The sequence below is a fragment of the Stegostoma tigrinum genome, chromosome 11 (genome assembly GCF_030684315.1).
Source record: "Stegostoma tigrinum isolate sSteTig4 chromosome 11, sSteTig4.hap1, whole genome shotgun sequence".
In the NCBI taxonomy this organism is placed as follows: Eukaryota; Metazoa; Chordata; class Chondrichthyes; order Orectolobiformes; family Stegostomatidae; genus Stegostoma; species Stegostoma tigrinum.
In genome coordinates this window covers 24089464-24116666 of record NC_081364.1, presented here as the reverse complement: position 1 = coordinate 24116666, position 27203 = coordinate 24089464, and the positions used below count along the sequence as shown (strand labels likewise).

Below are 27203 nucleotides of genomic sequence, written 5' to 3'. Positions count from 1 at the left end.
ATGAATTTCCCATTATTTTTGAAGATTTCTATTTTTAGTTTGGTTTTATGAACAAATTCAGCCCTTCAACAAAGGCATCTTGTATTTGCTTTTGAATATACAACAATTCTAACTGAGCTTGGACTTCTAATTTAGATTAGATTAGATTCCCTACAGCGTGAAAACAGGCCCTTTGGCCCAACAAGTCCACACTGCCCCTTCATATATCCCACCCAGATCGATCCCCCTATAACCCACACACCCCTGAATACTACGGGCAATTTAGCATGGGAAATCCACGCAGACACTGGGAGAATGTGCAACTCCACACAGACAGCCGCCTCAGGCTGGAATCGAACCCGGGTCCCTGGTGCCTTGCTAACCACTGAGCCACCGTGCCGCCCAAATGTATACTTTGTCAAATAAATTTGTCTGTTTTAACTCCACTAGTTAAATGATCATTTTAATCGTTATTCCTTTTTAATTGGTTTTCTATTTTAAAAGGAATACCATTCAGAGATCCACTTTGTAACAGGCACAATGATTGGTGAGTGGTTTCCACATGGGAGAATGGGTCAGGATATAAAATTTTGCAGTTGCAGGTACATTTAGGCCTGAGCCAAGTTTTTCTGTAAGCCCTGTGCATATCTTCAGTTAATATGGGGTACAGATTTACATTTATGCTATGTATCAGTCTTGTGCATACATTTCTTCTGGTCAGATCCTTGGACATACTACTCTCGGACATCTGGTACACTTTGCAGCTACATTTTCCATTCCAGTAATTGTGATTGACCCGGATTAAATCACGTGCAACTGAGTGAGAGCACTGACAGTTCCTTCTGTGCCCCACCTACCCAGCCATTTTTTTTTGTTTTCCTGGCTGAACAAAGGAGAAATATTAGCTGCAAATAGGGATGTGCAAACTGCAGCCTTTTATTAACAGTGGAATTTGGATAAAAATGTTATGAATTAATATAATGCACAAAATAATGTGGTAATAGAAAAAAGCTTAATGGGCACAAAACTGTTGTGGAGGGCTTTTAAAAAATCCTTTGCGTTTGGAGATGTGCATCTTGCTTTGAATGGTCACAGTGGATCTAGTATCAAATCAACTTAATGCTGCATGTTTTTATTTGCAAGCACAACTGTCGATCTTCTGATCCAGTGATGTTGACCGGTAGCCCCAGTACCACGTGTGGCAAGTGTGTTGTTGAAGTCTGGATTGTGCTTCTTTATTTTGTTTTAATCATGTAGGCTAGAGTGATTGATTTTAAAAAAAAGTTGATGTTGCTTTCAGAGATAATGGGAACTGCAGATGCTGGAGAATCCAAGATAACAAAGTGTGGAGCTGGATGAACACAGCAGGCCCAGCAGCATCTCAGGAGCACAAAAGCTGACGTTTCGGGCCTAGACCCTTCATCAGAGGGTCTTTGTTATGTTGATTTGTTTTGTTAGTTGGATAAATTGAGAGTCAAAACATTTTAGATTTCTAATGTTTGACTGTTAATGGAGAAACTGGTAGCCACCCTTCCAGGTGCAGTGATGCTCAAGAAGACTACATTTTGGATACCTCTCCTGATTTATTGAATATTACTAAGGCAAAAGCAATTTATTCTCATTTTGTAAATTCCATTGCCTAGATTTTATCCTCCTTTTGGGCCTTGATCAATTTTTACTTCCTTTTTTTGGGACTAATCATAATTCTCATGAACATCTAATTTCATGTGAATAAACCTCTGTTATTCTAATCAGAATGAATTGAGAGATGTTACACACAGTTTCAGTAAGTCCTATTTCATGTTCATTTAATTCTCTGTCTGGCACATTTTTATTTTTGTAGCTTTTTCACATCTGTTGGATCCTTCCTGGGGAGCAAAAGTAACTTGGCAAACATTAGGTTAAAATTCCATGGGGAGGAGGGGTGGAAATTCTATACATAGCTGTTCAGCTGGGCAAGGGAATAGATGTAATTGAATTTTGCTGCCTCAAATGAATAAGCAGTCAGGAAGGAAAAATTGGAAATGCATCAAAATGCTGTCTGATAATGAGGCTATGACTTGTAAAAAGTCACATGAATATCCTGCATGTGGAATGTGTAGTATCTGGTTCGAGAGACAAAAACTAAATTAAATGTATTCAAACTGCTGCTGAACTTTTTTTCAGAAAAGTCTAGATTTATCAGAGTATTCCTTGCCAAAGTTATGATGTCATCTTGGTTGCCATGGAGTGTGGTTAGACTGGAGGAGACAACCCAGCCAGTAAAATAGGACATTTGTTTGGTGAACAGCACTGTGGTTTCCCTTCACTGAATGCAATGGGGAAAACTATCAACAATAAATCTCTTGAATGTTCAGCTCGTCTCTTTTTTTCTGTTTTTTTTGTACTTTGAGGAAGAGGTGTGGGCCTTGTGGCAGACTTGGGTATATGCACTTATTTTTCCCATGTAGGCAGGGTGTGAGCGTCTGTTTGGAGTTCAGTTTTATGCCTATGTATATATACTGTCGAGCATTAACAGTGTCCAATAATCTCATAAAGTTTAGTTTGGCAAGCTGCTTTTTCCTCTGCCACAGCCCTTACGGTGCGGAAAGAAAAACAACATTTCCCACAGCAATACTGAGTTATATTTCTCATTGCAGTAAAGCAATCAGCAAATTTTATGCAAATTCTAGTGTTTGCATCCATTTGTGGTACATTTTTAGTGTGAAACTAGTGAAATGTTCATTGACATGTCGTGTACATTTTTGAAGTCTTTAATACGCAAGCATATTTAACTCTTTGCGGAGCTAGGTTGTACTTGCAACTTGCTGTAGAAAGGACAGTGTTCAAGGCGTTTAACTTTTTAAACATTTGATCCGTAGGCGAAGCTGCACTCCGGAGTGACGGTAGGATGCAGTCAATCCCAGTGTCCTCTGCACTCACCAACCACCGCACAGGACCTCCACCCATCAGCCCCAACAAGAGGAAATTCAGTGGGGACCAGGGAGGAGATGATATGGAAAGTGAGAGTGAACATGCCTCTAAAACAAGCAGATTATACGTTCAAGTGTAAGTATTTCTTGACTAGAAGCATTCCCCATGCTGCAAACTGGATTCCTGTGTTATGCTAATTTAAAAAAATGGAACTGGTTGAAGCAGGTGGAGCAACCTGAATGAAGAACAGATTTGGCAACTATTAGTCTCCCTGAGCTCTAGTATATGTGTGCACTTATATTAGGTGGTTCTTATGTTACTGAACAAAAATTTGAAAAACAGTACGGAGGTTAAAAGAAATCTCATAGCTTAATAGTGGACTTGCCCAGGTACTGTCTGTACACATACTGGTGTCCATCATGCTTAAGTCAGAAAGAGCTCAGTGTATTCAGACTGTAAATCTGTCCAGAATGTGTGTCCCTTTTTTTCTTAGTCTTCCAGTATAAAAACAGAAGTGAATGACAATTCTTAACTTGTATTTGAAGAGATGACTATAAGGATATGGAGTATGTTATCCTCTGAAATCACTATATCCACCATTGTACTGTGGCTTATTTTTCTTCAGACCGTCGCAATTATTTTTGTACACACCACCTTTTCTTTCATTTTATGCGATAATGTTGATGTCTACCACGTTCTTTATTTCACTTGGCAATGTGGCTTTAGGCGCTCTGAATCCTTTCTCACTCTGTCACAGATTGCACTATACCCCTGTTGTAAAGCCTAATTCTTGTCTCCCCGGACCTGTCATATGACATTGCTTCATGGATGCTGGATTCCCTTTCTTTATGTTTTGTATAACAGAGTATTCTCCTCCCTGTTTTATTAATCTGCAGTATTGTGATCCGTAACATATGCTGTATGACACACTTTAATGTCAAACAACCTCTGCCCTTGCTCTGTCACTGCACGCTATTCACCTTTTCTAGCTTCAGTACGTTCTGCTGCAGCTCAGAAGTGCTCTGGCAATTCATCTAGCTGACTTTGACAGGTCACCCCAACCCTTCACTTGCTACTTGATGAACAGAAATGCCATAGAAACACCATTCCTGCGCGTTTGTTTCTCTCTCTCTCTGTCTCTCTCTCTCTGTCTCTCTCTCTCTGTCTCTCTCTCTCTGTCTCTCTCTCTCTGTCTCTCTCTCTCTCTGTCTCTCTCTCTGTCTCTCTCTCTCTGTCTCTCTGTCTCTTTCTCTCTGTCTCTTTCTCTCTGTCTCTTTCTCTCTGTCTCTTTCTCTCTCTCTCTTTCTCTCTCTCTCTCTTTCTCTCTCTCTCTCTCTTTCTCTCTCTCTCTCTCTTTCTCTCTCTCTCTCTCTTTCTCTCTCTCTCTTTCTCTCTCTCTCTTTCTCTCGCTCTCTTTCTCTCGCTCTCCCCCTCCCTTTCTCTCTCTCGTGCTCTCTCTCTCTCCCTTTCTTTCTCTCTCTCCCTCCCTTTCCCTCTCTCGCCCTTGCCCTCTCTCTCTCTCTCTCTCTCTCTCTCTCTCTCTCTCTCTCTCTCTCTCGCCCTTTTCCCCACCACCGCACGTATTCTTCCTCCCACACCCTCTCCAACTCTCTTACTGCCTCTCCTCACCCTAAGACACGAGCATTTTCAGGAGTTGGTCTGCTACTTCTCGGTAGAACAGGGGTGAGCAATAACTGTATTTTACTAGACAGTTTCCACTATTTAACCGTATGCGAGGTACCAATTATTAGAATCTGAGAACTTGTCTCAACAAAGTGGAGAAAACTGGTGTTGCTTTTCTTGAGCTCTGTCAGAATGTAGCATTCTGCAAGCCTGCGAATGGAATTTTCCACACATGGTTTTGTACACTCTGCAGAGGAAAGAATGCATTCAGTTTTAGTCCTCAAGTGCTAATTTTTATTTTTTTTTATTATATTCGATCTGATCTCCACACGGTTTCCCAACGCCAGTTGTTGCTCGTCCTGGCTTTATCTGCATGAACCCGGCAATTAACGGCAATTTGCCACTGTCTCCGTTATCTCCTAGCATTTGGTTAGATGTGAGCCTTTCTACCCTGGGGTAGACCAGGGGCATATGCTGGGCCAATCATGTTCTTCTGTGATCGTAGACAATGTCATTTGGTTAAAGTGTTAATAAAACCCTTTGTTCTTGTGTTGGTTGAATGGACTTACAGCAGCAGTGGCCCTGTGGTAATAAATGCTGCAAACGGCGTTATTGCACTACACCATTCAAATTAGAAATAATTTCATTTGCATCCATGATCCATGTTGAATTTGTCAATCTCATTTTGGTAGCACTCAATCGGTGCCTGTACTTAGGAGCTAAATAAGGGAAAAATCAACTTCTGTTCCCACTCTTGTTCATGTTTGTGGATATCAGCTGTGATGTGATGGCCCTATCAATTACTACGTCACATACGGTTTAACCAGTTGCGGCCTCCTGCCTCTGCCACCTATGTCCAGTATGAGCCCCACCTCTGAGGCATAAGAAGTGAAGACTTAGAATAAAATGAACTGCACTTGGAAAAATAAATTTGCTATTTACTTGCTGCTTTCTCCATGTTCAGATTTTACTTCATAAAGCAGATTGTAAAAGCACCAATATTCCTTCGGTATGAGTGATATGATAGTAGCACAAGTTTAGAATTATCACTTTAAGGCAGATGTTTTTTTCCTGAACAACAACATTCACTAAGCAAAATGTTTTTGCCAAATCACGATGAATAGTGAAGCAATAGTAGATTTTTTTTTGGAAGTACAACAACTGAAATCATTCAACTTATTTAATCGGAAATTTACAAGTTTTCAATACTACAGCCAACTTCTTCTGAGAATTTTCTGCATACCATGTGCATTTTATTGCTGCTTCCATTAACATTCAAACAAATTAAAGTTCTGTTTGTAGATGCCTGGTAGAAGCTTTCCCGATGGCTCAGCTGATGCACATAGAGCCTAGTGTGGAACTGAGCCATACGGCCCTTGAAGGTCTTGCAATCAATCCCAAATGTATGCTACGTCAGCCGACATTGAATTGTGTGGTGGTAATAGCTTTTAATTGTCCTGGGTTAAATCTCTCTGGTTTAAAACTGAAATGGAATTTGTTATTTTTAATGATTCGCTGAAAGGCATTTGTATGGCTACAGATTGAATCTAAAAGCTCATGAATGTGTGCATTGCTAGTGAGACCGCTATTTACTACCTATCCTTGATTACCCTGGAGAAGGGCTGTTGAGCAGCCACCTTGATCCGTTGCAATCCATATAATGTAGCTATGCCCAGAGTCTTGTGAAGGAGGGTGTTCCAGGATTTTGATCAGCGGCAGTGAAGGAACAGCATCATAGTTCCCAGTCAAGATGGAATGTGGCTTGAAGGGCAACTTGAATGTGGTGGTGTTCCCGTGCATCTGCTGCCCTTGTCTTTTTAGATGGAGGTCATGAGTTCTGGAAGTTTTGCATAAGGAGTCTCTATCAGTTGACACAGTAGGTAGTTCCCGTATTCTGTCAAAGTTGCACAGCCGTTCAGTGGTTCTGCACAAGCTGATCATCTGCCGACACATTGACTTCTGGCTGTGGAAGTCACTGCTGCATGTGGACACCTGAGGTCTCGGCAGTGATGGAAAAATTTTGAGGGAATGTAGGGGGTAGTAGACACTGCTGCCACTGTGTTTTGGTGGACAGATCAGATGTTGAAGGTGGTGAATGTGGCACTAGTCAAACAGGTTGCTTTGCGCTGGAAGGTATTGAGCTTTTTGAGTGTCATTGGAGTTGCAGTTGTTCAGGCAGGTAAAAAGTATTGCCCCGTTTTCTTCTGAATGTGCCTTGCAGATGGTTAACAGGCTTTGGGGTTTTGGGAGGTGAGTTGTTCACCGCACAATTACCAACCTCTGACATGCTGTAATAGCCACAGAATTTATATTTCTGCTCCGTTCAGGTTCTGATCAATGGTAACCCTGTGATGTTGATAGCGGGTAAGTCAGATAGTGCTGCCATTGCATATCAAGGGAGAATGGTTGAGTTCTGTAGATGGAAATGGGCGTTGCCCAGCACTTGTATGACACAAATGTTACTTGCTAATTATCAAGTCAACCCAGATTAACATGACATGACACTGTAGTTTGAACAGCTTGATGTTCAAACTAGTGGAGGGCACAAAGGCTACTGATTCTCATGGTGGTATAGCCCAATGAGAATTAATACCTTTTAAGATTGAGCGAGAGAAAAGCAAATTTTTTTAATGGCTATCTGAAATTTTAACTGAGCTAAAGAAAGCTGCATGGGTGAAGGTGTAATTGAAAGTGATGTGTGGTAGTTCTTTTCTAACCTATCGCCTAATCTCCTGAAACATGAATACAACAAGATGACAGGATGTGGGTTTGCCACTATTACTCGCATGTTCAATTAATGGATAAGGCAACCAGTAGCGTGTTGCGGCTGATCTGTGCTAGGGAGTTGACAGTGGCTTGGCGGTAGACTGCCTGCCTCTGCAACTCTGGTTTTTGGGGTGTAAGGTACGTGGCGACACTGTTTTTAGCCCTTCACCAGTCAAATAGTATTAATGAAATAATTCCATGTCCATAAATGGAACTGACAGATTTGTTTTTTTTTATTGAAGTCTATAATTGTTGAACAGGTTATGGTGCATAATATCTTTAAGATGGCAGAGCTTTGTTCTCTGGCAAATCTACTTACTGAAAGAAGGCAAACTATGCGCAAGATGTAGCGTGTTACTGCCATAATCTCTAAGCGAACTGACTGTCCTTCAATGAAAGAAGAAATGTCAACAATGTAAATTGCAATCCCAGGAGTTTCTGTTAAGATGTTAGCTGAGCCATTCAGACAAGGAATGTCCCAGTTCAGTCTGTTGCTTTGTGCTGATCTCTGGAGAGTGGATGCAGGAGACTGTAGGTTCCTCTTCCCTGAATGAACAAAACATTCTATTTTAAAATAAAAATTGGCACCCACAGCCAGCATTGAACCAGATTGGTTTATCATTTGGATTTGCGTCATGATGCTGCTTTGTGTCATGCTACACATACATCTGATTATACTGAGCTACATTTACAAGTAGGTTCGGTGAAGTCTATATTCAGTGATGGTTTGGGAAACCAAGAAAAGTGCATTCTTCACAGCAGGCAGAATGCAACAAATTGATTTCTTTTATCTAGTTGTATTGTTTGGTAACTTTGCACGTATCTGAGAGTTTACTACCAGTAATAGATCAGCATACCCAATTGAAAATACCCTTCAACTGCACCTCCCAGTCGCGAACCATTTCAACTCCCCCTCCCATTCTTCAGACAACATGTCCATCATGAGCCTCCTGCAGTGCCACAAGGATGCCACCCGAAGGTTGCAGGAACAGCAACTCATATTCCACTTGGGAACCCTGCAGCCCAATGGCATCAGTGTGGACTTCACCAGCTTCAAAATCTCCCCTTCCCCCACCGCATCCCAAAACTAGCCCAGTTCGCCCCCTCCCCCCACTGCATCACACAACAGCCTGGTTCATCCCCTCCCCCCACTGCATCCCAAAACCAGCCCAGCCTGTCTCTGCCTCCCTAACCTGTTCTTCCTCTCACCTATCCCTTCCTCCCACCTCAAGCCGCACCTCCATTTCCTCCCTACTAACCTCATCCCAACTCCTTGACCTGTCTGTCTTCCCTGGACTGACCTATCCCCTCCCTACCTCCCCACCTATACTGTCCTCTCCACCTGTCTTCTTTTCTCTCCATCTTCAGTCCGCCTCCCCCTCTCTCCCTATTTATTCCAGAACCCTCTCCCCATCCCCCTCTCTGATGAAGGGTCTAGGCCCGAAACGTCAGCTTTTGTGCTCCTGAGATGCTGCTTGGCCTGCTGTGTTCATCCAGCTCCACACTTTGTTATCTTGAAAATACCCTTCAGTTAAGTTTGTGATTTTAAGTGTATAAGTAAATAGTGAATCAGTAATTTGTAATGCAACCAAAGTTGCTGGAAAAGCTCAGCATGTCTGGCAGCATCTGTGAAGGAAAAAACAGAGTTAACGTTCGGGTCTGGTGACCCTTCCTCAGAACTATTCTGAAGAGTCGCCGAACCTGAAACATTAACTCTGTTTTCTCCTTCACAGATGCTGCCAGACCTGCTGAGCTTTTCCAGGAACTTTTGTTTTTGTTCTTGATTTACAGCATCCACAGTTCTTTTGGTTTTTACAAAGGGTTGCATGGTTGTAAACAACTCAAATGCATGGTTTAATACCATTTGAAACAAAAGAAACAAAGAAACCTACAGCACAGGAACAGGCCCTTCAGCCCTCCAAGCCTGCGCCTATCAAGATCCTCAGTCTAACCTGTCATCTATTTTCTAACGGTCTGTGTCCATTTGCTCCCTGCCCATCCATGTACCTGTACAAATATATCTTAAAAGACGCTAACGTGTCTGCGTCTACCACCTCTGCTGGCAACGCATTCCAGGCGCCCACCAGGCTCTGTGTAAAGAACTTTACACGCATATCTCCCTTAAACTTTCCTCCTCTCACTTTGAACTCATGACCCCTAGTAATTGAGTCCCCCACTATGGGGGGAAAAAACTTTTTGCTATCCACTCTGTCTATACCCCTCATGATTTTGTAGACCTCAATCAGGTCCCCCCTCAATCTCCGTCTTTCTAATGAAAATAATCCTAATCTACTCAACCTCTCTTCGTAGCTAGCACCCTCCGTACCAGGCAACATCCTGGTGAACCTCCTCTACACCCTCTCCAAAGCATCCACATCCTTTTGGTAATGTAGCGACCAGAACTGTACACAGTATTCCACATGTGGCCGAACCAAAGTCCTATACATTGATGTTATTTGATATTATTTTTTCTGGGAGCATGGTTACCTGTAATAATACCTTTCTGTTGATTGACCAAGAGTGTATCTAATCATGTCCATTTTCATGTGTGTTTTACATGTTTTCCAATATGACCATAGTCTGATCCTTGTCAATGACATAGAAATTTAATTACAGGCACTGTAAAATCAACACCGAACTGAACGGTCTAAAAATACACGAAAGTAAGTTGTCATGTGCCTTTATAACAGTACATTATGCTGCCAGATCATTGCTTTAATATGTAAACACGGACTAGTGGTCAGTTCATTTTGAGCAGATGCAGCTTGTCCCTATTTACTGCCTAGATCTTCTTGTTTGGGACTGAGAATGTTTGATCAAAGCCAGTACTCGTTGGGGTGTTGATTTGGTTTGCATCTCTCTCTGTCTTTTTGGCAGCATTTGTGGAGCAAGAGTGTGTGATGGAGAAATGAGTTAAATAATTTGAAGTCTTTTTCTTGAAGTTGAGCATTTTTTTTGTTATATTTGAATATCTCAGTTTCTTTGAGCCCTTCATTATGCTGGTTAGTTTTAGCTGTTCACGTACTTCTGAGCCTGGTATATGAATTTTACTAGAAAGGAGCAGTGTTGTTTTTGTCAGGTTTCAAAGACGGTTTCTCCTTGCAAGTTCTATTGAGTTTTCTCTTTGTGTCCTCTAAAATTTGCCTCTTTAGACCCATGTGATGCCCTATGCTTTCCCGCTTGTACCATGTTAGCCCGATTCTCCCGCTCACCACAGGCACAAGTAACTTGCCACTGCCAGGACATCCCTGGTGCCAATAGCGTGCTAAAAAGACTATTGTGCACCTAGTTAAGCACTGGCAGTCTGGAGCTGCCCTGCATGGTTTATGGCATTTGCTCCAGACATGTTTGATGAGAGGAAATTGGCATTTTGGTTTATGGACCGGAAGCTGGAGGTCCTGGTGGATGGTATGATGCGGAAAAGGGTTGTCATCTTTCCCTAGGACGGGCCAAGTAGGCCACAATACTTGACTCTGTCATTCTGATCCAGGACAGTGCACAGCTGCCAGTATAAGTTCTGCTCTGGGAGGGTAATTGCCATCACCTCCCTTAAGCTATATCACACTTGGTCTATATTTGCAATTGCACCCACTCCCACATGGCTCATGCTGTATCACTCTCACTGTCACATGCAGCATCTTTCCTCCCTTTACACTCCTCCACCCAATTTCCCACTAGACTACTGCTTTTCCCACTCGGTCTCTCCTTTTGTCTCATTCTCAGAAAAAAACTCTCAATAGGACAGAGAGAATCGAAACGGGTGGTTGTGCTCCCAACCTTCAACTTGACACTGGGATCAGGACTGTGACCACATTGAGTGGCAACTGGTTGTACCCAAATCTGAACTAATATTGGACAATGCCCTTGACTGTGCTGGAACTCACTGCCTAGACATGGCTGAGGACTGTCCCCCTGGGATTTTGAGTATTGGCAGTTTGGTTGAAGCACATGCGGTGTGTTTGCAGTGTAGGTTTCAGATCTATGTTGCAGGTGTGACATTGATGTGGCACAGTAGTATACAGGAAGACATCCACCCCCTTAGCTGACTGGGCAGACATCCTGGACAAGCTACCTGACTGTGTCTGTACAAAATAGCAAGACAGGACAGAAGTACAGTCACCCTGTTAGTTCTAGCTGAGGGGGCAAAGTGCATAATAGCCAAGCAAAGATGTTGAGAATATCCAAACAGGCTTAAAGTGATTGAATTGTAAGAGAGCAAGCGAGGATCCCTGAGATGTACCAATTCCAATCCGTGAAATGGGTACCCAGCCCTGTGTGTGCAGGCTGTCCTTACAGGAACATTATGGTCAATGTTCCCACCAAGTTGCAGTGCTGTGCAGCTACTAAGAGGCTCTGCACAAGCTGCTCGCGTGTCAGTTGGCATGGCGATGGATTCATTTGTTGCCGGACCTCAGACATCTGTGCAGCAGAAGAAAATATTCAAGGCAAAGTAGGTTGTGAGAGATGCTGGTGCAAACTACAGTGCAGCATTGTCATTCAGAACCATACTGTAAGTGAATCAGAAATGTGCTATGAGGATGTGATGAGGCTGGTGTGTGTTGGATGATGTTGCCCGTGAATGGGTATATGTGTGGTCTTTGCCTGTGGACCGTTCCCTGAGATGTTGGAGCTTACTTTCCAAAGTGGATGTCTGGAGAGGCGAGTGGTGAATTGGGATAACTAGGTAACCTCTCTGACTTTCATGTCGGGAATTCTTGGCATCAATTTCTGTCTGACATGTGGGAGAGTGGGACGCTGCATGTAAATGAGGCGAGAATTCATAGGAATGAAAGTGATAATGAGTGATAAGCCGTGCAAGTAAGCTGCTTACTGCTCCCAAACAAGAATGTTGTTTTGTTGTTCAACACTTGTTTGGAAAATGGGATGTTTCGCTCAGCATCCAGATATCCTTTGGATGACTCAACCAATTTTCCCAACTATCTTGCCATTGCTCACATTGTGCTCTGTTCAGTTGTCCCTAGCTCCTTGCTGCCATTCATTGTAAACTTCTTAACTGATGATTCCAGATGTTGTGTTTGAACTCCACCTATAATTTGTATTTTGTTAAAAGAAAACTGATTTGAGACCCAAAATGTAAGCTGGAAGGATCATGAACATTAAGCAGAATCCTCAAAGTGCATTGTCAACTTAATGGTCAGTAGTGCAAGAAAGTTATTCATTGATGGGCATACTTTGAGAATTTAAGAAGTATTCAGTGCTATCCAAATACCAGTATATAACATTTATTGTGGGTTAGTGCTGTATATCCAAATATGTTTTCATTGAAATTGACGGTGTAATGTAATGAGGAATAAGTGGTTCATAGTTGTTTGAGTGCCTCATTTAAAACAATCACTCTGAATGTTTATTGCATGTTTCTGCTTTCAAGAAAATTATGAGATTAGCCCCTCAGCTTTCTTCTTCAGTTCATGGGGCACATACCTGTTTCAATGTAGTACATTTACTATTCAGCTATTAATAGTCCATTGTGGCTGGACCTCATTACACACTATGGCATTTTGCTGTCCTTGTGAAAATTGTTCACTTCTTCAGTTCTCAACATTCCGACCCCCCCCCCCCCCTCCCCCGAGAGGCAGTAACCCTTTGGCTAAACTCATCACCAGTTCTGTCTCTCAGATGCGACTTTCACTTCATTTTCAGAACCAAAACGTAACTTCTGAGTTTCTTCTCTCCATTACCATCTCCACAATTCCCCTTGTGGACTACTTTAATCTCAAAGAGTAAGACCTTTTGTTCAGGCCCTCTGTCATGTTCCTCCTCCTCCTCCTCGTCCCACTCCATCCTTATTTCTCTCAAAGTCAGAAGATCCTCCCAGCCCTAATATAGTATTCCAATTTTTTCTGTTGTTTCTGTCTTTTCTTCCCTGAGGTATTTACCAGGCTCATCTTGTTTGTGAGACTCAGCTCTTGTTTTCTTAACCCTTTTACCAATAAGATGTGGACTACCCAAATTTCCATTTCCTTCCTTGCTCCCGTGATACTGACATGGTAAATGATTGTGTTAATATTCTCTAATATTATCCTTGGGATTCTTACAGCTCCACCTTTGAAGACTGAACACTTCCTATCAGACAATTGCCACAGCAATTAAATAATCCTGACAAAAGAGATATGATGATTTTTGTAACAATAGTCATGGTACACTCGTCTCCTCCTCCATCCTGACCTGCCAGTCTTTCATACATTTGACGACACTTGTCTCCATTGCCCAGTTGAATGGGTTTACCCTCACTTTGCACATTTTATATACGCAGTTATAGTTAGCGAATCTCTTGCGATAGTTTTTCATCTTGTCCTCGCAAGTTTCACATCTTTTTGCTAAGTGTGTATGATAGCATCTGAGTACATGCTGCCGATTCCACATGGAGGCTGATGACATAGTTCTGCAATACTACCACCTGCACTGCGCCTCAGACTGTTGGTCAATTGTAAGAGTTCTGGATAAACTACAATTTTCCCTACTTCAACATATAGTTAAACATAGAATGCCACACAGACAAAGGTAATTGCTACCTCATTCTGAGTTTAACTTACCATTGATATGTACATTTCTTTGTCACTCTGGGCCATTGCAAATGTCTATCCTTCCCTTTGTTTATTTGCTACTAATACCCTCTTGCTGTCCTTGCAGATTATTCCTTTTATGGATGTGATTCATTCAAAACACTGCACATGTTCTACACAAGTTCTGTAACCATAACCTCGCCCTGACCTAGATAGGTTCCCCAATCTACTAACGTCTGTGTTTGCAAATTGTCATTGTCACGTTCGAATGTTGCCAAATATTTGCCCCTCACCTCCCTATCTTCGCAGATTGCTGCAGCCGTGCAATAATCTTTCAAGAACATGACATTTCTCCAATATTGGTTTGCGTGTCTCGGTCTCTTTATTCCATGCCTTCACCCATCAAATCTGTAAGCACTGGAATTCCTATTCTCAACTTTCTACTTTTTAAGATGCTCCTCCATAGTCTCTGCTGAATGCTTAGAGATTGTATAGCACTTGGAAGGCTGAATTGAGGAAAAGTTTTTTTAAAAAAACCAAAGGTCTTGAAAATGCATTAAAATGTTTTTAATTAATCAAACGGTAAACATTGGAAAACTGCTGAAGTGGTATAGACTAATATTTCTAACTTCAGATGTGCCATACCACTTTCTAATTTTGATACGTGGAAAATATCAAAATGTTCCCAGTTTGGCTACATCTGATTAAAATTTATGTTGCTGAAAACTTGCATCATTTTCAGAAATGACTATTCATACAAGTTAACATGAGAACAGTAATAGGTTTCACCAGTTAATGCATGTGTATGCACATACATAAAAATACATGTGTATCTGTAAAAAAAATTATAAAAATAAAGTGCATGTGTGCACAAGTACAGGAGAAATTTTTGATATTTTTCTTTCTATCCTGTGACCATGAATAGCATCATGTTGAAACAGATTTCACTTACTCCTGACTAGACAAAATGATCATAGCACAATGTCAGCAGTAGCAGTATGCATTCCTGATCACTACTTACAGTGCTTAGCTTTAGAGCTTAACTGAAGTAGTCTACATTCCTTGCATTCCAGTTAAATTTACAATGTAGTTGTACAGATCTTTAATGTTTTGTAAGACCTCGATGAGTAGTAATTTTTATTTTTGTTGCAGGCTGCATCATTCTATTTCGTTGTTTCAATAGGAAACGCGTTTGAATAGCAATTTTTTTAGCAGAAATATCTATATGTAATTTAGAAAACAGCCTTTCTAACCTGATCAAAATGTTTAGTAATATGTCAGTTCACCCACATGCTAAAAGCGTGATGTGTTGTCCAATTGTCTGCAGTTTCTTGCGCTGCTTCTGGACCTGGGTGCTGCACTGTTCCACATGATTTCAGTTGTAATCTGAAGTATTTCTGCAGTTCTTGACATGTGCCTCCCTTTGCTTATTTGCATTTAAGATTTTTTTTGCTGCAGCCTCAACCCAGTAGTCTCCCTGCATCTTCCCCTTTGTCTGTTTTGTGGCGAATCCACTCTCTGTTGATCCTATAGGCTGTTGTGACTTTTCTGATCCGTCTGTTGTGTCTGTCTCGATGGAACACTATTGACTCATGGTTAAGGTCTCTGGGGAAAATTCAAGAAAGAGGACGAAACCCTCTTTGTGAGTTTAAACAGCTAGTGATTGCGTATGTCGATTCATTCTGGGATTAAAATTTGCAGTAGCTGCTTCATTAATTCTGTTGGACTCAAATTATTCCCTGAAGCAATAAATAATAAGGTTGTATTCTTAAAAACTGCAGATCAGTTTTGAGATTGGTACGGAAAATTTGGGTGTTCCTTTCAAAGTGAATGTGATTTTGGAAATTTAACATGAAACCTTTTTGTCAACATTAGTAAAATGCATAGATAGGAACAAAACTTGAGTACGTGTAAATATCTCTGGAGATTTGAGGAAAAGTAGTTGAAATGTTGCATATGCTTGAATAAAATTAACAGTCCCATTCATAACAATCATCTGTTTCCTTTTACGGTACAACATAGTAACACAGCAAGATTTATTCATGGTTTACAAGTGGGTAGTGATGTAATGCAATACATTTTCTGGCACTAAAGTAGGTAAGAACAATGGAAGTCTGCAACTGCCTTGGTGGACAAAACAGGATGATGTCCCTGACTGTAAAATGTAGTTAACAAAGCAAGTTGTCTATATAATAACCTACTTGATCAATTACAAGCCTAGCTTTTGATCATGTTCATTTTGTCTGATTTTTCCTATTTGTATCCGTTGTTATGGAGCAAACTGACTTTGATTTCTTACTCATTTTTAGCCCTTGTAATTTCTCTCTACCAGTACTCCATGGTGGCATGAACCAAAACAGTGACATTTAAAATGTGCAGGACAACAAAGGTGACATTCTGCCCATGTGCTTAGTCACTAGCTGAATGCTCTTGGTAACTTACAAGGACAGTATTGCTTGAAAGTTTGACCAATTAGGAATCTTGGTAAATATGAAATGAAGCATAGTTCTTTCCTTTTATCCTGTATCCCAAAAACATGAAGAAGTGATAGCGGTGAGCAAACTTGTAACACGCATTTCTTCTTGGTGCATTGATCTCCTAGGGCTTTTCAGAAATTTCCATTAGTTGCAACATGAGAGTTGTGGTTTTGTGTGTGTCACAAAGCAAGAGAGCTGGAATTTTTCTTTTGTGTGCATGCCATTTATATTTCACAGTTTTCCTGTTTATTTCTAGTTTACAAGCAGGTATTGTGCTAATGAAACTGGGGATGATTTAGTTGTAGTTTGTGAAATCAAGCAGTTGGAATGCAGCATACTGAATAAAAACATAGCTCTATTTATTCTCACACATCTGGCTCACCAAGAAGTAGAGCTGTTTGTTTGTCAGACTTACATGCAGTATTCTTACTTCAAGAGGAAGCTGCACCTTGTTTTGTACTAGTAGAGTGATATATTTTTCACAACGTCAGCTGAAATTAATGTCTTGCATCAGACTGTATAGAGGATCACAATCATGTTCAAATAGCTGTATTTAAGATAAAGAAAAACGGAAACACCCCTGCAATTTAATGCCAGTAAAAACGGATGGTATATAATTACTTCCAGAGTTTGTTCTTTCCTTGAAACCTCCTAAGCTCCTACAGAATACAGCTTTCAGTAAAGTCCTGGCTTTCATAACTCATTTTGGCCCATACACTAAAAGCTGGTTTGTGTAAACCATTGCAAACTTGTGGATGTGATCCAAAACCAGATAACCTGCAGAAAGTCCGCAAGCTTCATTAGGTGCAGAATGTGAATGGAAGAGTAGCTTTCTTAAACAAAACATTGCTTTCATACATTTGAATTTGTTAGAGCAAAACTATGTTTTCATGTTTTTTTGCACATTAGCACTTTTTAACCCGCTTTTAAATAACAAGCTATGTCACAGGATCATTGGGATAAGTTTGGATGAACCAAAGAAGATCTACTACTGTGATGACATTCCATGCCTATCCTAGTCTCAGCTCATCTGTTGAAACTGATCAATGTCTTTTGTTTTCATCTGGATATGACAATTCAATATTGTCCTGACTGCCCTTCATCCTCTGTAAACTTGAAGCCATCCAAAATTGCTGATTGCACAGTTCCTGTCACCCTGTGCTTAATACCATGTTGATCCCTAGCCCAGCAGTGCTTCAACTTTTTAAAAATTCTGTTCATTGTTACCAAAACCTTCCATGAATTTGTACCTCCCTATTTCGAATGCCTCACGTTACCTTCCATCACCTTTCCACTCCTCCAGTTCTAGCCTCTTGGATATCCAGATTTGCATTGTTACATTTTGAGTTGAGCCTTCAACTGCTTGGCCTATAGATTTCCCTCCGTAAGTGCCTCGTCTCTATCTCTTGGCATTTAAATCTTCCTTAAACCCCGTGCCTGTATACAAATTTTTGCGTCTGGCTCTGTGTCTAATTTTATTTGATGATCATTCCTCTAAAGCACCTTGAGATATTTGACATTTTCTTTGTTTATCACATGACCAACGCACTGTGTATTTTCTGTGGGATTTGAAGTTTTTGAGCTATTTACATTTGTTGAGCAAGCCAGTAGATTTCTGGCCCTTACAAATTTTTCACTTGGCAAGTTACATACATTCAGGTGCTCTCTAAACGTAATATTTTTGAGTCCCAGTTTGTATTACATTGTGCAACTGTATATTGAACTTAAATGAAGTTACTGATCAGCCCAGATTAATGTTCTATTCAGAATCTTGGCTGCTTCTTCATAGTCTAAGGTCCGTTCAAGCTTGATGTTATCTTCAACTTAAACTACCTCGCATGGGACTGAGAATTCAGGTCATTTATGTCGAATAACCATATGTAAGTTGCAGCTTGGTAAGTGTACTTCAAAAGTAGAACTTTTCAAAAAAATAAATGCCAAAGCCTGATTTATACTGTCAGTTCATACCAAGAGTGAATCTAATATGACTCCATCTCTGGTGCAAAGTTGGTGGCTTAAAGAAGAACCGATTGCATACCCTTAGTTAAAACTGACTCAAATAGATAACATTCAAATGAAATTTAATCATCTAAACAAGAATTATTTAAGCAAGTATGCATCAGGTTCAAATGGAGCTCACACGTGGTGCTTAATGTCTTGATCACAGTGTTCTAATGACAAGGATATTGGAAGCTTCTGAAGTAAAGGGCTATAAAGGCAACTTGAACTCCTCTTTCACCAGTAGTTTCAGAAAACATACATTCTATCACGCTTGCATGCAATCAATATATTTTTTCCACTAGTCCTTCTCCAAGTGTGTTGACTACATTGTTGTGGTTCTGTTCTAGAGTTATTTTTCGTTTGTTTGAAATACATTCCTTCTCATGAGCAGTGATGGTGATTTGTCAATGAGGATTAGCCTGACTGGCCTTCCGTTTCTTCTGAAGATCCAAATATTTTAATCGTTAATATAAAACTTGGAACATTGAATGCAAATGTAGTAAGTGTCCACAGTCTTTTAAAACCAAGTATGGTTAATGCCTAACCATTTATTGCATTGGCTATAGTTGGTACAGACTATTAAAGTCAGGATGTTCCTTGACTTTATGCTGGAGAATTGGGGAAATTTGTGAAGGAGCAGAGAAGTGACTCCTCTGTGAAGTCATTTTCCAACCATTAGTGTAGTGAATCATTCATAACCTTGGTAAACATTAAGAGAAACCTTTTGACACTCCTTTGGTTTGAGCCTTAGAACATAGAACAATACAGCGCAGAACAGGCCCTTCGGCCCTCAATGTTGCGCCGACTTGTGAACTAACCTAAGCCTCTCCCCCTACACTATCCCATCATTATCCGTATGCTTATTCAAGGACTGTTTAAATGCCCCTAATGTGGCTGAGGTAACTACATTGGCAGGCAGGGCGTTCCACGCCCTTACCACTCTCTGATTAAAGAACCTGCCCCTGACATCTGCCTTAAATGTATCACCCCTCAATTTGTAGCTGTGCCCCCTTGTGCAAGCTGAAGTCATCATCCTCGGAAAAAGACTCTCACTGTCCACTCTCTCTAATCCTCTGATCATCTTGTATGTCTCTATTAAATCCCCTCTTAGCCTCCTTCTCTCCAATGAGAACAGACCCAGGTCTCTCAGCCTTTCTTCATAGGGCCTGCGCTCCAGACCAGGCAACCTCCTGGTAAATCTCCTCTGCACCTTTTCCAATGCTTCCACGTCCTAAATCCTTCACGAATATATTTAATAAACCATCAGAATAGTGTTGATTTTCTTCTTGCTTCTGAGCAGTCTGCTTGCTCTTTTGAAGTCATTCTTGTTACGATGCACATTGAATTGAGCGTAATACACCAGCGATATAAATACTGTTCATTGAGAGCAATTATATAATGTTGGAGAGAAAAAAAGTTTCAAGGCCACATTGAATTCAAGTTTGTCTGATTCCCCATATGCGTGGAAGCTCCTCTGCCAGGAAAGGATAACATGAGAATTTGACTATCTTTCTGCCAACTTTTTAACTTGAGGAAATTTCCCCTCCCTCTCCTCCTGGTCAGACTCGGTGAATCTTGTAATCAGAATCCTCTGCTTTGTCTCACTTTTTCCAGATTTTATTTCTTTTTTTCCAAAAAATAATTCCTTGAAAGTGAATATATGAATTATATAAATTGTACTTTAAAACATTAAGCAAAGGGCTTTGGATGACCTGTGCATGTGGGTTTCTTGTTTGTCGGCTGGAGCCATTTTCTCATTTTCACAGTTCAACTGAAAACAAAGACCTCCTTATCCTTTCACTGAGCTGTGTTCACAAGCGCTGACATCAGCCTTCCCCAGCAGGCAAATGTGCTGCATTAAGAGTCTACAGGGGAGTTAGGAAGCTCAACAGAAATCCTTTCTCATGACATTTATATTGATCAGTTGCTTCGTATCTGTGTGGAAAATAAATGCCACCAGCAGTAACAGTTGGCACAATATAGAAAATCATTTGTATTGATTCAGCTCCTAAAGTCTTCAGTTTTCTTTGCCAAATGCCTTTTAACATGAAAATCATTTTCTGTACTAAATATTGTATTGTATGGTCTGTAACTTCATTTGCATTTAGTGCAGTTCAAAGGAGATTAGGAAAATGTGCAATATACTGATTGCTGCGTTTGCACAGGGCTTTTATGTTGAAATGGCTTCTGCCTGCCTAGCATTTCATAAGCGAGCCTGCCAAGATTCAGGGGCCCAGGACTTTCTTGTGGGAGGACATTGGGCTGCCTTCATGCTTTTTGACAATGATTAAAGTGAGGTTAGTACCAAACCTTCCATTCTATTTTTTAAAAAAAAACAGATGGTAGTTCCATGTTCATCTGTAATTAATTTTAAAGTTTGAGCCAGTGTGCTGTTTAGAGATAAAATTATTTATTCAGCAGTGAACACCATTCTCCCCGCTGCACCAATAGCTCGAGTGCAGTGGTGATTTGAAAACTATATTGTGCCTGCTCCAGACTTTGGGACAGCAACCTTGAATCAGTGGAACTGAAACCACCCGTAAACCTTTTTTAGAAAATATGTAGTGCTCAGTGATCCATAGTTTGGTGATCCATAGTTCAAGCTTTCGGTATTCTTGTCAAGCTGCAAGTTCGACAATACACACTCAGTCAGAACCTCTACTTACAGTATATTTTAAAGATTAAAAAAGAGGGCAGTCCAATGACTATCTATTTATAGCTATTATAATATTATGAGAATAAAGAAAACCCAAAATTCTTGTAAATATTCTTATAAGCAATCAAAAAACTCCTTTTGAAGCATTGAGGAATTAGGTCAAGACACTTAATTATTACAGTAATTGTCAAATTAGCATTTTAAGGTCCAAGTTGGAAATTGTTGGTCAGTCTCTTTCTTTGCATGTAAACCTAATGGATACTGGTGCCAAGTGTGAACCCTGACCGGGGCCCCTGTTAGAGTTTGGATTTGAAGGATTGCTGTGGAAGAAAGAATACTGTACAATGCAAAAATAGCGGATGCAGCCCTGCTCACGTTCACCACCTTTCAGACAGAGCAGCAATGTAATAAATTACCACAGTTCCTGGACTATTACTTAGCGTTCACTGGTGAGACAATGGCCTAGTGGCCCTGTAATCCAGAGACCCAGATAATATTCTGAATCCCGGGTTTGAATCTCGCCATGGCAAATGGTGGAATTCGGACTCAGTAAAAATCTGGAATTAAGAGTCTAATGATGACCATGAATTTATTGTCAATTGTCAGGAAAAACCCATCTGGTTCATTAAAGTCCTTTAGGGAGGGAAAATGCCATCCTTAGCTGGTCTGGCCTACATGTGATTCCCGACCCACAGCATGTGGTTGATTCTTAAGTACCCTCTGGGTAATAAGCGTGGGCAATAGATGCTGTTTAGCCAGTGATGCCCTCATCCCGTGAATGAATAAAGAACGATACTCTCCTTCCTCCAAGTACATCAACATCTATATTTGATGAGCGCACGGTTGGATTTTGTTTATTCATGTAATAGTGGATATGGCACTGGGCTGAGTATAAAGGTAGTTGAGAACCTATTGACCCATCAGTCCATATTCCGACTGCAGCATTATTGTTTACCAGCTGTTTTGTACAGGTCTGTTTCTCCCTGGATGATAGACAGTAGTGTTTGATTTTGTGGTATGCCTGAAGAAGCTGTATTAATGAGTATGGCATTGAGTGTTTGTAAAGTGAGGATCCTGTTTGCGTCTTGAGGTGGTGGGCCTGTTTTCCTCTTAGCAAGTATTGAGATACTTGAGGTCTTATTTGATAGTCAGCTTGAAGGAGTTTGTTGGATGTTTCTTTGGACTGAATTATTTGTTCATTTTTGTTTTTATGCCCATTTTACATTTTTTTCAATTTGCAGTTATGACCTTGAATTTGTGATATTTGGTAATTTTCCTATGTAATTCACTGTTTATAAAGCGTTTTGAGAAATACATGCTTTATTTTCTATAATGAGTTGAATGTATGCTGTAGATCTAAAGGTTTGGAATGGGAGGTGTAGGGTCATGGTCGTGGTCAGGTAGGAAGAGTTTCAGGATCAGTACGGAGTGGTTTGTTTTGTTTGTAGTGGGTTCGTTCATAAATGCAGTGATGATCTTCCAATGTTTGAGTTATTGCAGTATGATTTGGGGTAGACTACACTATAAATGCCCCAAAGCTTGATTCCTGCTATATGATTATATGATAGCTAGCTCTGAGCAGTCCCACCTCAAGGTGATCTGATTTTAATTTTCTTCATTGATTATCAAAATTTTAAAACTGTTTGCACTTCCCCCCGGACCTGTTAAAATATACATGGATGTTGATGTTGGGGGAAAAAAATGTAAGGCCATATTAAATTCAAGTTTGTCTGATTTACCGTACTTGTGGAAGACCCTCTGCCAGAACAGGATAACCTGAAACTTTGACTGTCCAGGTTTGTGCCAATATGTGAATGGGCAGTTCCTATCAAGAGTTCTAAAACCAATGTGCATTCATCAGCTCCCTGAATATCTAATGTAGTTTTCTCTCATAGAGTCATACAGCACGGAAACAGACCCTTCAGTCTAACCAGTCCATGCCAAACATAATCCCAAACTAAACTAGTCCCACCTGCCTCCTGCTGGTCCATAACCCTCCAAGCCTTTCCTATTCACGTACTTATACAAATGTCTTTTAAATGTTGTAATTGTACTCATGCCCACCACTTTTTCAGGATGTTCATGCCACACACAAACCAACCTCTGTAAAAAAAAAAGTTCCTTCTTGTCTGTTTTAAATCTCTCTCCTCTCACCTTAAAAATGTGCCCCTGGTCTTGAAATCCCCTTCTTTTTACTTGAAGTTAGACAGGTTGACTGCATGGGCTGGTGTGGGGGAGAATGATGTGTGTAATGCAAAACATCTGAATTGGATATTGAAGGGGACATCCTATGGGAAGCAAAATGAAATGCAGGATGTAATTTTCAGGAAATGTGGAATGATGAATATATATATCTATATTTTTACATGGAATATAAATCATGACTATTATAAGCTTTTAATTCTCAGATGGGAAGGTTGAATTACAGCATAAATTGCAAAGTTTGAGCGCATCATCTGGACCCTGTTATTACAGAAGAATATAAATAGGAGAAGACCATGTTTTGAACCTGTTCTGCTATTCAGTAAGATTGTTGCTGATCTAATATTGACCTCAACTCCACTTCCCTGCCCGTTCTTCATTATCAGTGGAATCCTTATCGTTATTTTTTTTTAAAAACTGTATATATCAAGACCAAGATGGGCAACAAACTGTCTCCATAGGTCGCTGGGGGAGCAAATTCCAATGATTCTCAATCCTCTGGAAAAGTAAATTCCTCTTCATCTCTCTTGAGAGAGAGCCCCTTTATTCCAAATTCTAGATCCTTTCGGAACCTATCCAGCCAAGCCCCTCAGAATTAATTTGACCTCCTCTTATTCACCTAATCTCCCATTAGTATCAGTCTAATGTGATGAACCTTTCCTCATATGGCAGTCCTTGCATCCGAGGAATCCAGTTAGTCAATCATGTCTCTATTGTCTCTAATACAAGTATACCCCTTTTGTTTTTGTAAGAAAAAAAACTTAGAGCTGTACACAGTTGAAATGTTATCACACCAATACCTTGCATGACTGTATGCAATAAGAGTTTGCTACTTACACTCCCATTTTCCTCTCAAAATGAAACCCAGAATCAGTTTGTCTTTTTAATTATTTGCTGTGCTTTGCATACAAATTTTACATGTCTTCATTCTCTCCCTGGAGCATGTGGACAGCGCTCCCTGGAATATACATGGCTGATGTGGCCGCATGAAGTACAATTGGTACCTCAAAACCTCACCAGGCTGCAACTTCAGAAACTGTAACAAGCCACAGGGCACATGGTTGTCACCCCGTCCCCACTTCCCCCCCCAAAAAAATTTGAGTGATGTCCTGCACTTGCACTTACCTTCGACCAAGATATTGGCTTGGTTATGGATATTGAAAGTAAAGCCACAACAACAGCTGCATCTTCTAAAACTATGTGAAAGTAGAAGAAGATTAATATAGAATGTAATATGTGAGGCCCAAATACTAATCCCTATGGCAATTCAGCAGCCTCTGTTTGCTAAACTGGAAATTGACTCATTAATCCTGACTCTGTATTCTGTTAGCCGGCAAATTATCTGTCCACGCTAATAAAACACCACCCAATACAATATTTTCTGTGTGGTAATTTTTGTGGCATCTTACTGAATGCCTTTTGGAAATCCAAATAGGCTACACATGTTGGGTCTCCCTTATTGATACTGAAACACCATTCCATTTCTCTTTCTTAATTCCATCATTGATTATATTATGATTTTGTAAATGTCTGGCTGCTACTTCATTAATGATGGATTTCAGCATTTTTTTTTCAAATTGCCAATGTCAGACCAACACTACCCTAGTTGACTGTCTGCATCATCGTCTCCGCGTCGAGCACCCCCCCCCCCCCCCCCCCCCCCCCCCCCACATTTATTGAATTTGGACATTGCATTTGTAGTTTTCTAATCCAGTGAAAAGTTTGTGGAATCTAGGGAATTTCAGAAGTATGCATCTAATTCATCCACCATCTCTGCAATCACTTCTTTCAATAACCTAGCACGCAGGTGGTCAGGAGATTTGGCAAACTAAAGGAACAAGAGCTGATTAGTGCTTCTTCTCCAGTGATTGTTTTAAGATCTTCCGTCCCTTCTGTATGCATCATGTGATAGGAGAACTATTTTAATAAACCCATTGTTACATCATGGAATATTAAGGTAAAGTTAAAAGTATAACTTTACCAACTTTTAAACCTGGTGTTATCTGTTGATGTTTATCATGTACAGCAAATGCCTTTCTGATTCATATGCTGTTTCACTAAATATTGCTTCTCAAAAGGAAATTTGAACCTTATTTTCTCACAAGTAAAAGTACTTCAGCTATTATCTATATCTAGCATATAGCTGACAGCTGTTAAATCGAAGGTGGTGTAGATTTAATTTAATTTTTCACATTTAAATACATTTCATGTAATTCAACAAAGCAAGTACTGTTTCTGTAAGAAAGGGGATTTTATGCCAAGCTTAAATGACAGGTCAAGATGTAATGCATGTTTGTATGTATGAATATTTGACTATGAACCACACATCCTGCATTCTGTCATATGACACATTGCTAAAACTTCTTTTAATTACAGTACATTCAGCAACGATCTTGACCAAAGCATTGAGAAGCACAAAATGAGAAAATGTATTTGTGCACAGGAAAGGAAATGGCTCCACCCAATGAGAAATAATGTGTTCAGCTGTACAGGTGTTTTAATAATTAAAAACTAATTTAAAACAGCAGAAGCATGTGCATCATTTTTATAACAGTCCTCCTTGTACGTTTTTAACATGATGGATACCTGACTTAGAAAAACGTCCCTTTTATTTAAAAGTTGTATATTGTCCTGAACTTGCTTTTAAAAAAGCACCAAGTCATAATCTAGTTATTGATGTGCATATGAGTATAGCAATCCATTAAGTGTACGTGATCCTGTTTCCTCCTTTCTTTTTTCCCTTTTTTTCCAAGCGTATTCTTGTGCCAATATATGGGCAATGGAAGAAAGTCATTGCCGTTTGCTAGTTGCCCTCAAAATTTGTAGTTTTGTTTTGCTGGCAACGTATAACAGCTGTGCAGAATGTGCATTGAGTCATTTAAGTGTTAAGTTGTCACATAAGGAGTGTTTATCAGTTGTATATTTATGGATGCAAACAGAAGTATAGGGGCCTACTGGTTACATATTATTTGTAAAGTTCATTTGATTATTTTTAAAAAAATATATTTCAGTACCTGAATGGATGCATAAGAATATGACTTTGTTTAATCAAATGTTAAGCCAGTAAACAAAATGGGGAAGATTTTGATAATTTAGTAGCTTGTCGATTATATATTTTTAGAATTGTGACTATTATTTCATGGTCAAAAACTGAAAATAGTGCAACTTGGAGGAAGCTGGGCTGCTAAGCTGTTTGTAGATACATGTATGTGGTGTATTTGTGCATTTCTATTGTAATCAGTTAAGTGATTTACACCTGCTGACTTCAGCTTAAACCTAGTTGAACAATGTAAACTTCCTTACCCTCTTTCTTCCTACATTGATAACTCCTTGGCAGGAATGACCTGAGTAGTTGTGTGCAAAATTCCATGTCTTCAGTGCTGTATTTCAGAGAAGCCATCGTGATTTTGCTGCATCATCTCTTCTGAAAATGATATTTGACTAGTGAATACTAATTGAATTTATTTTGCAGGACCAAACCAGTCAATGGAGATTTTCGAAAAGATCAACATAGAGAGCGAAGTCGTAGTCCAATAGAACGTGCTGCAGTGTCAACCATGAGCCATCTCAGCAATCATGCCTATGCTGGCATAGGACTACCAAGCATGACAATGGAACAGCCTCTAGCACTGACCAAAAATAACATGGATGCAGCTAGGACAGTCAGCATTGGTGTGGAACGACAACAGGTATAAATGCTGACTTTTTGGTTGGTTTTCCAAACACACGTTTTAGAAAATTATCTTTTCCAAATGTTTTGCAACTCGAGCTAGAAGTCAGTTATGCTTGTGTTGAGCTAGATGTATGGTTTGTTCTAGTGCCACTCCTCTTTACTCTGTGCGAATGCCACACCTCTTCTCTGAAGTGACTGGTGAAGGGAGAGCTAGAAAAACAGAGCTCGTGTCCAGCCATTTGTTAGTCTATTGGGTACATCATAATTATTTTTGCGACTGATTCCAAGAGTAATTAACTCATCATTAACTGTGTCCCTGGCAATCTTTTATTCTTTTACTAAGATGATAACTACTAAAAATGTTCTTCAGATTCAAGTTACAAGGAGCA

At 40.1% G+C, this 27203-nt stretch overlaps 1 protein-coding gene across 5 annotated transcripts in view; it reads left to right on the top strand.

The window, feature by feature from the left end:
* vgll4b (vestigial-like family member 4b) overlaps nt 1-27203 on the top strand; it is a 198901-nt gene that overhangs the window by 153614 nt on the left and 18084 nt on the right. For 3 of the 5 annotated variants that reach the window (XM_048547836.2, XM_059649835.1, XM_048547835.2), the window contains 2 exons: nt 2841-3027; nt 26614-26830. In XM_048547836.2, the coding sequence (XP_048403793.1) occupies nt 2841-3027; nt 26614-26830 (404 nt within the window). Of the gene's footprint in view, nt 1-2454; nt 2561-2840; nt 3028-20486; nt 20581-26613; nt 26831-27203 lie in introns of those variants that run through there. The other 2 variants (XM_048547833.2, XM_048547837.2) reach the window with 2 other exon arrangements.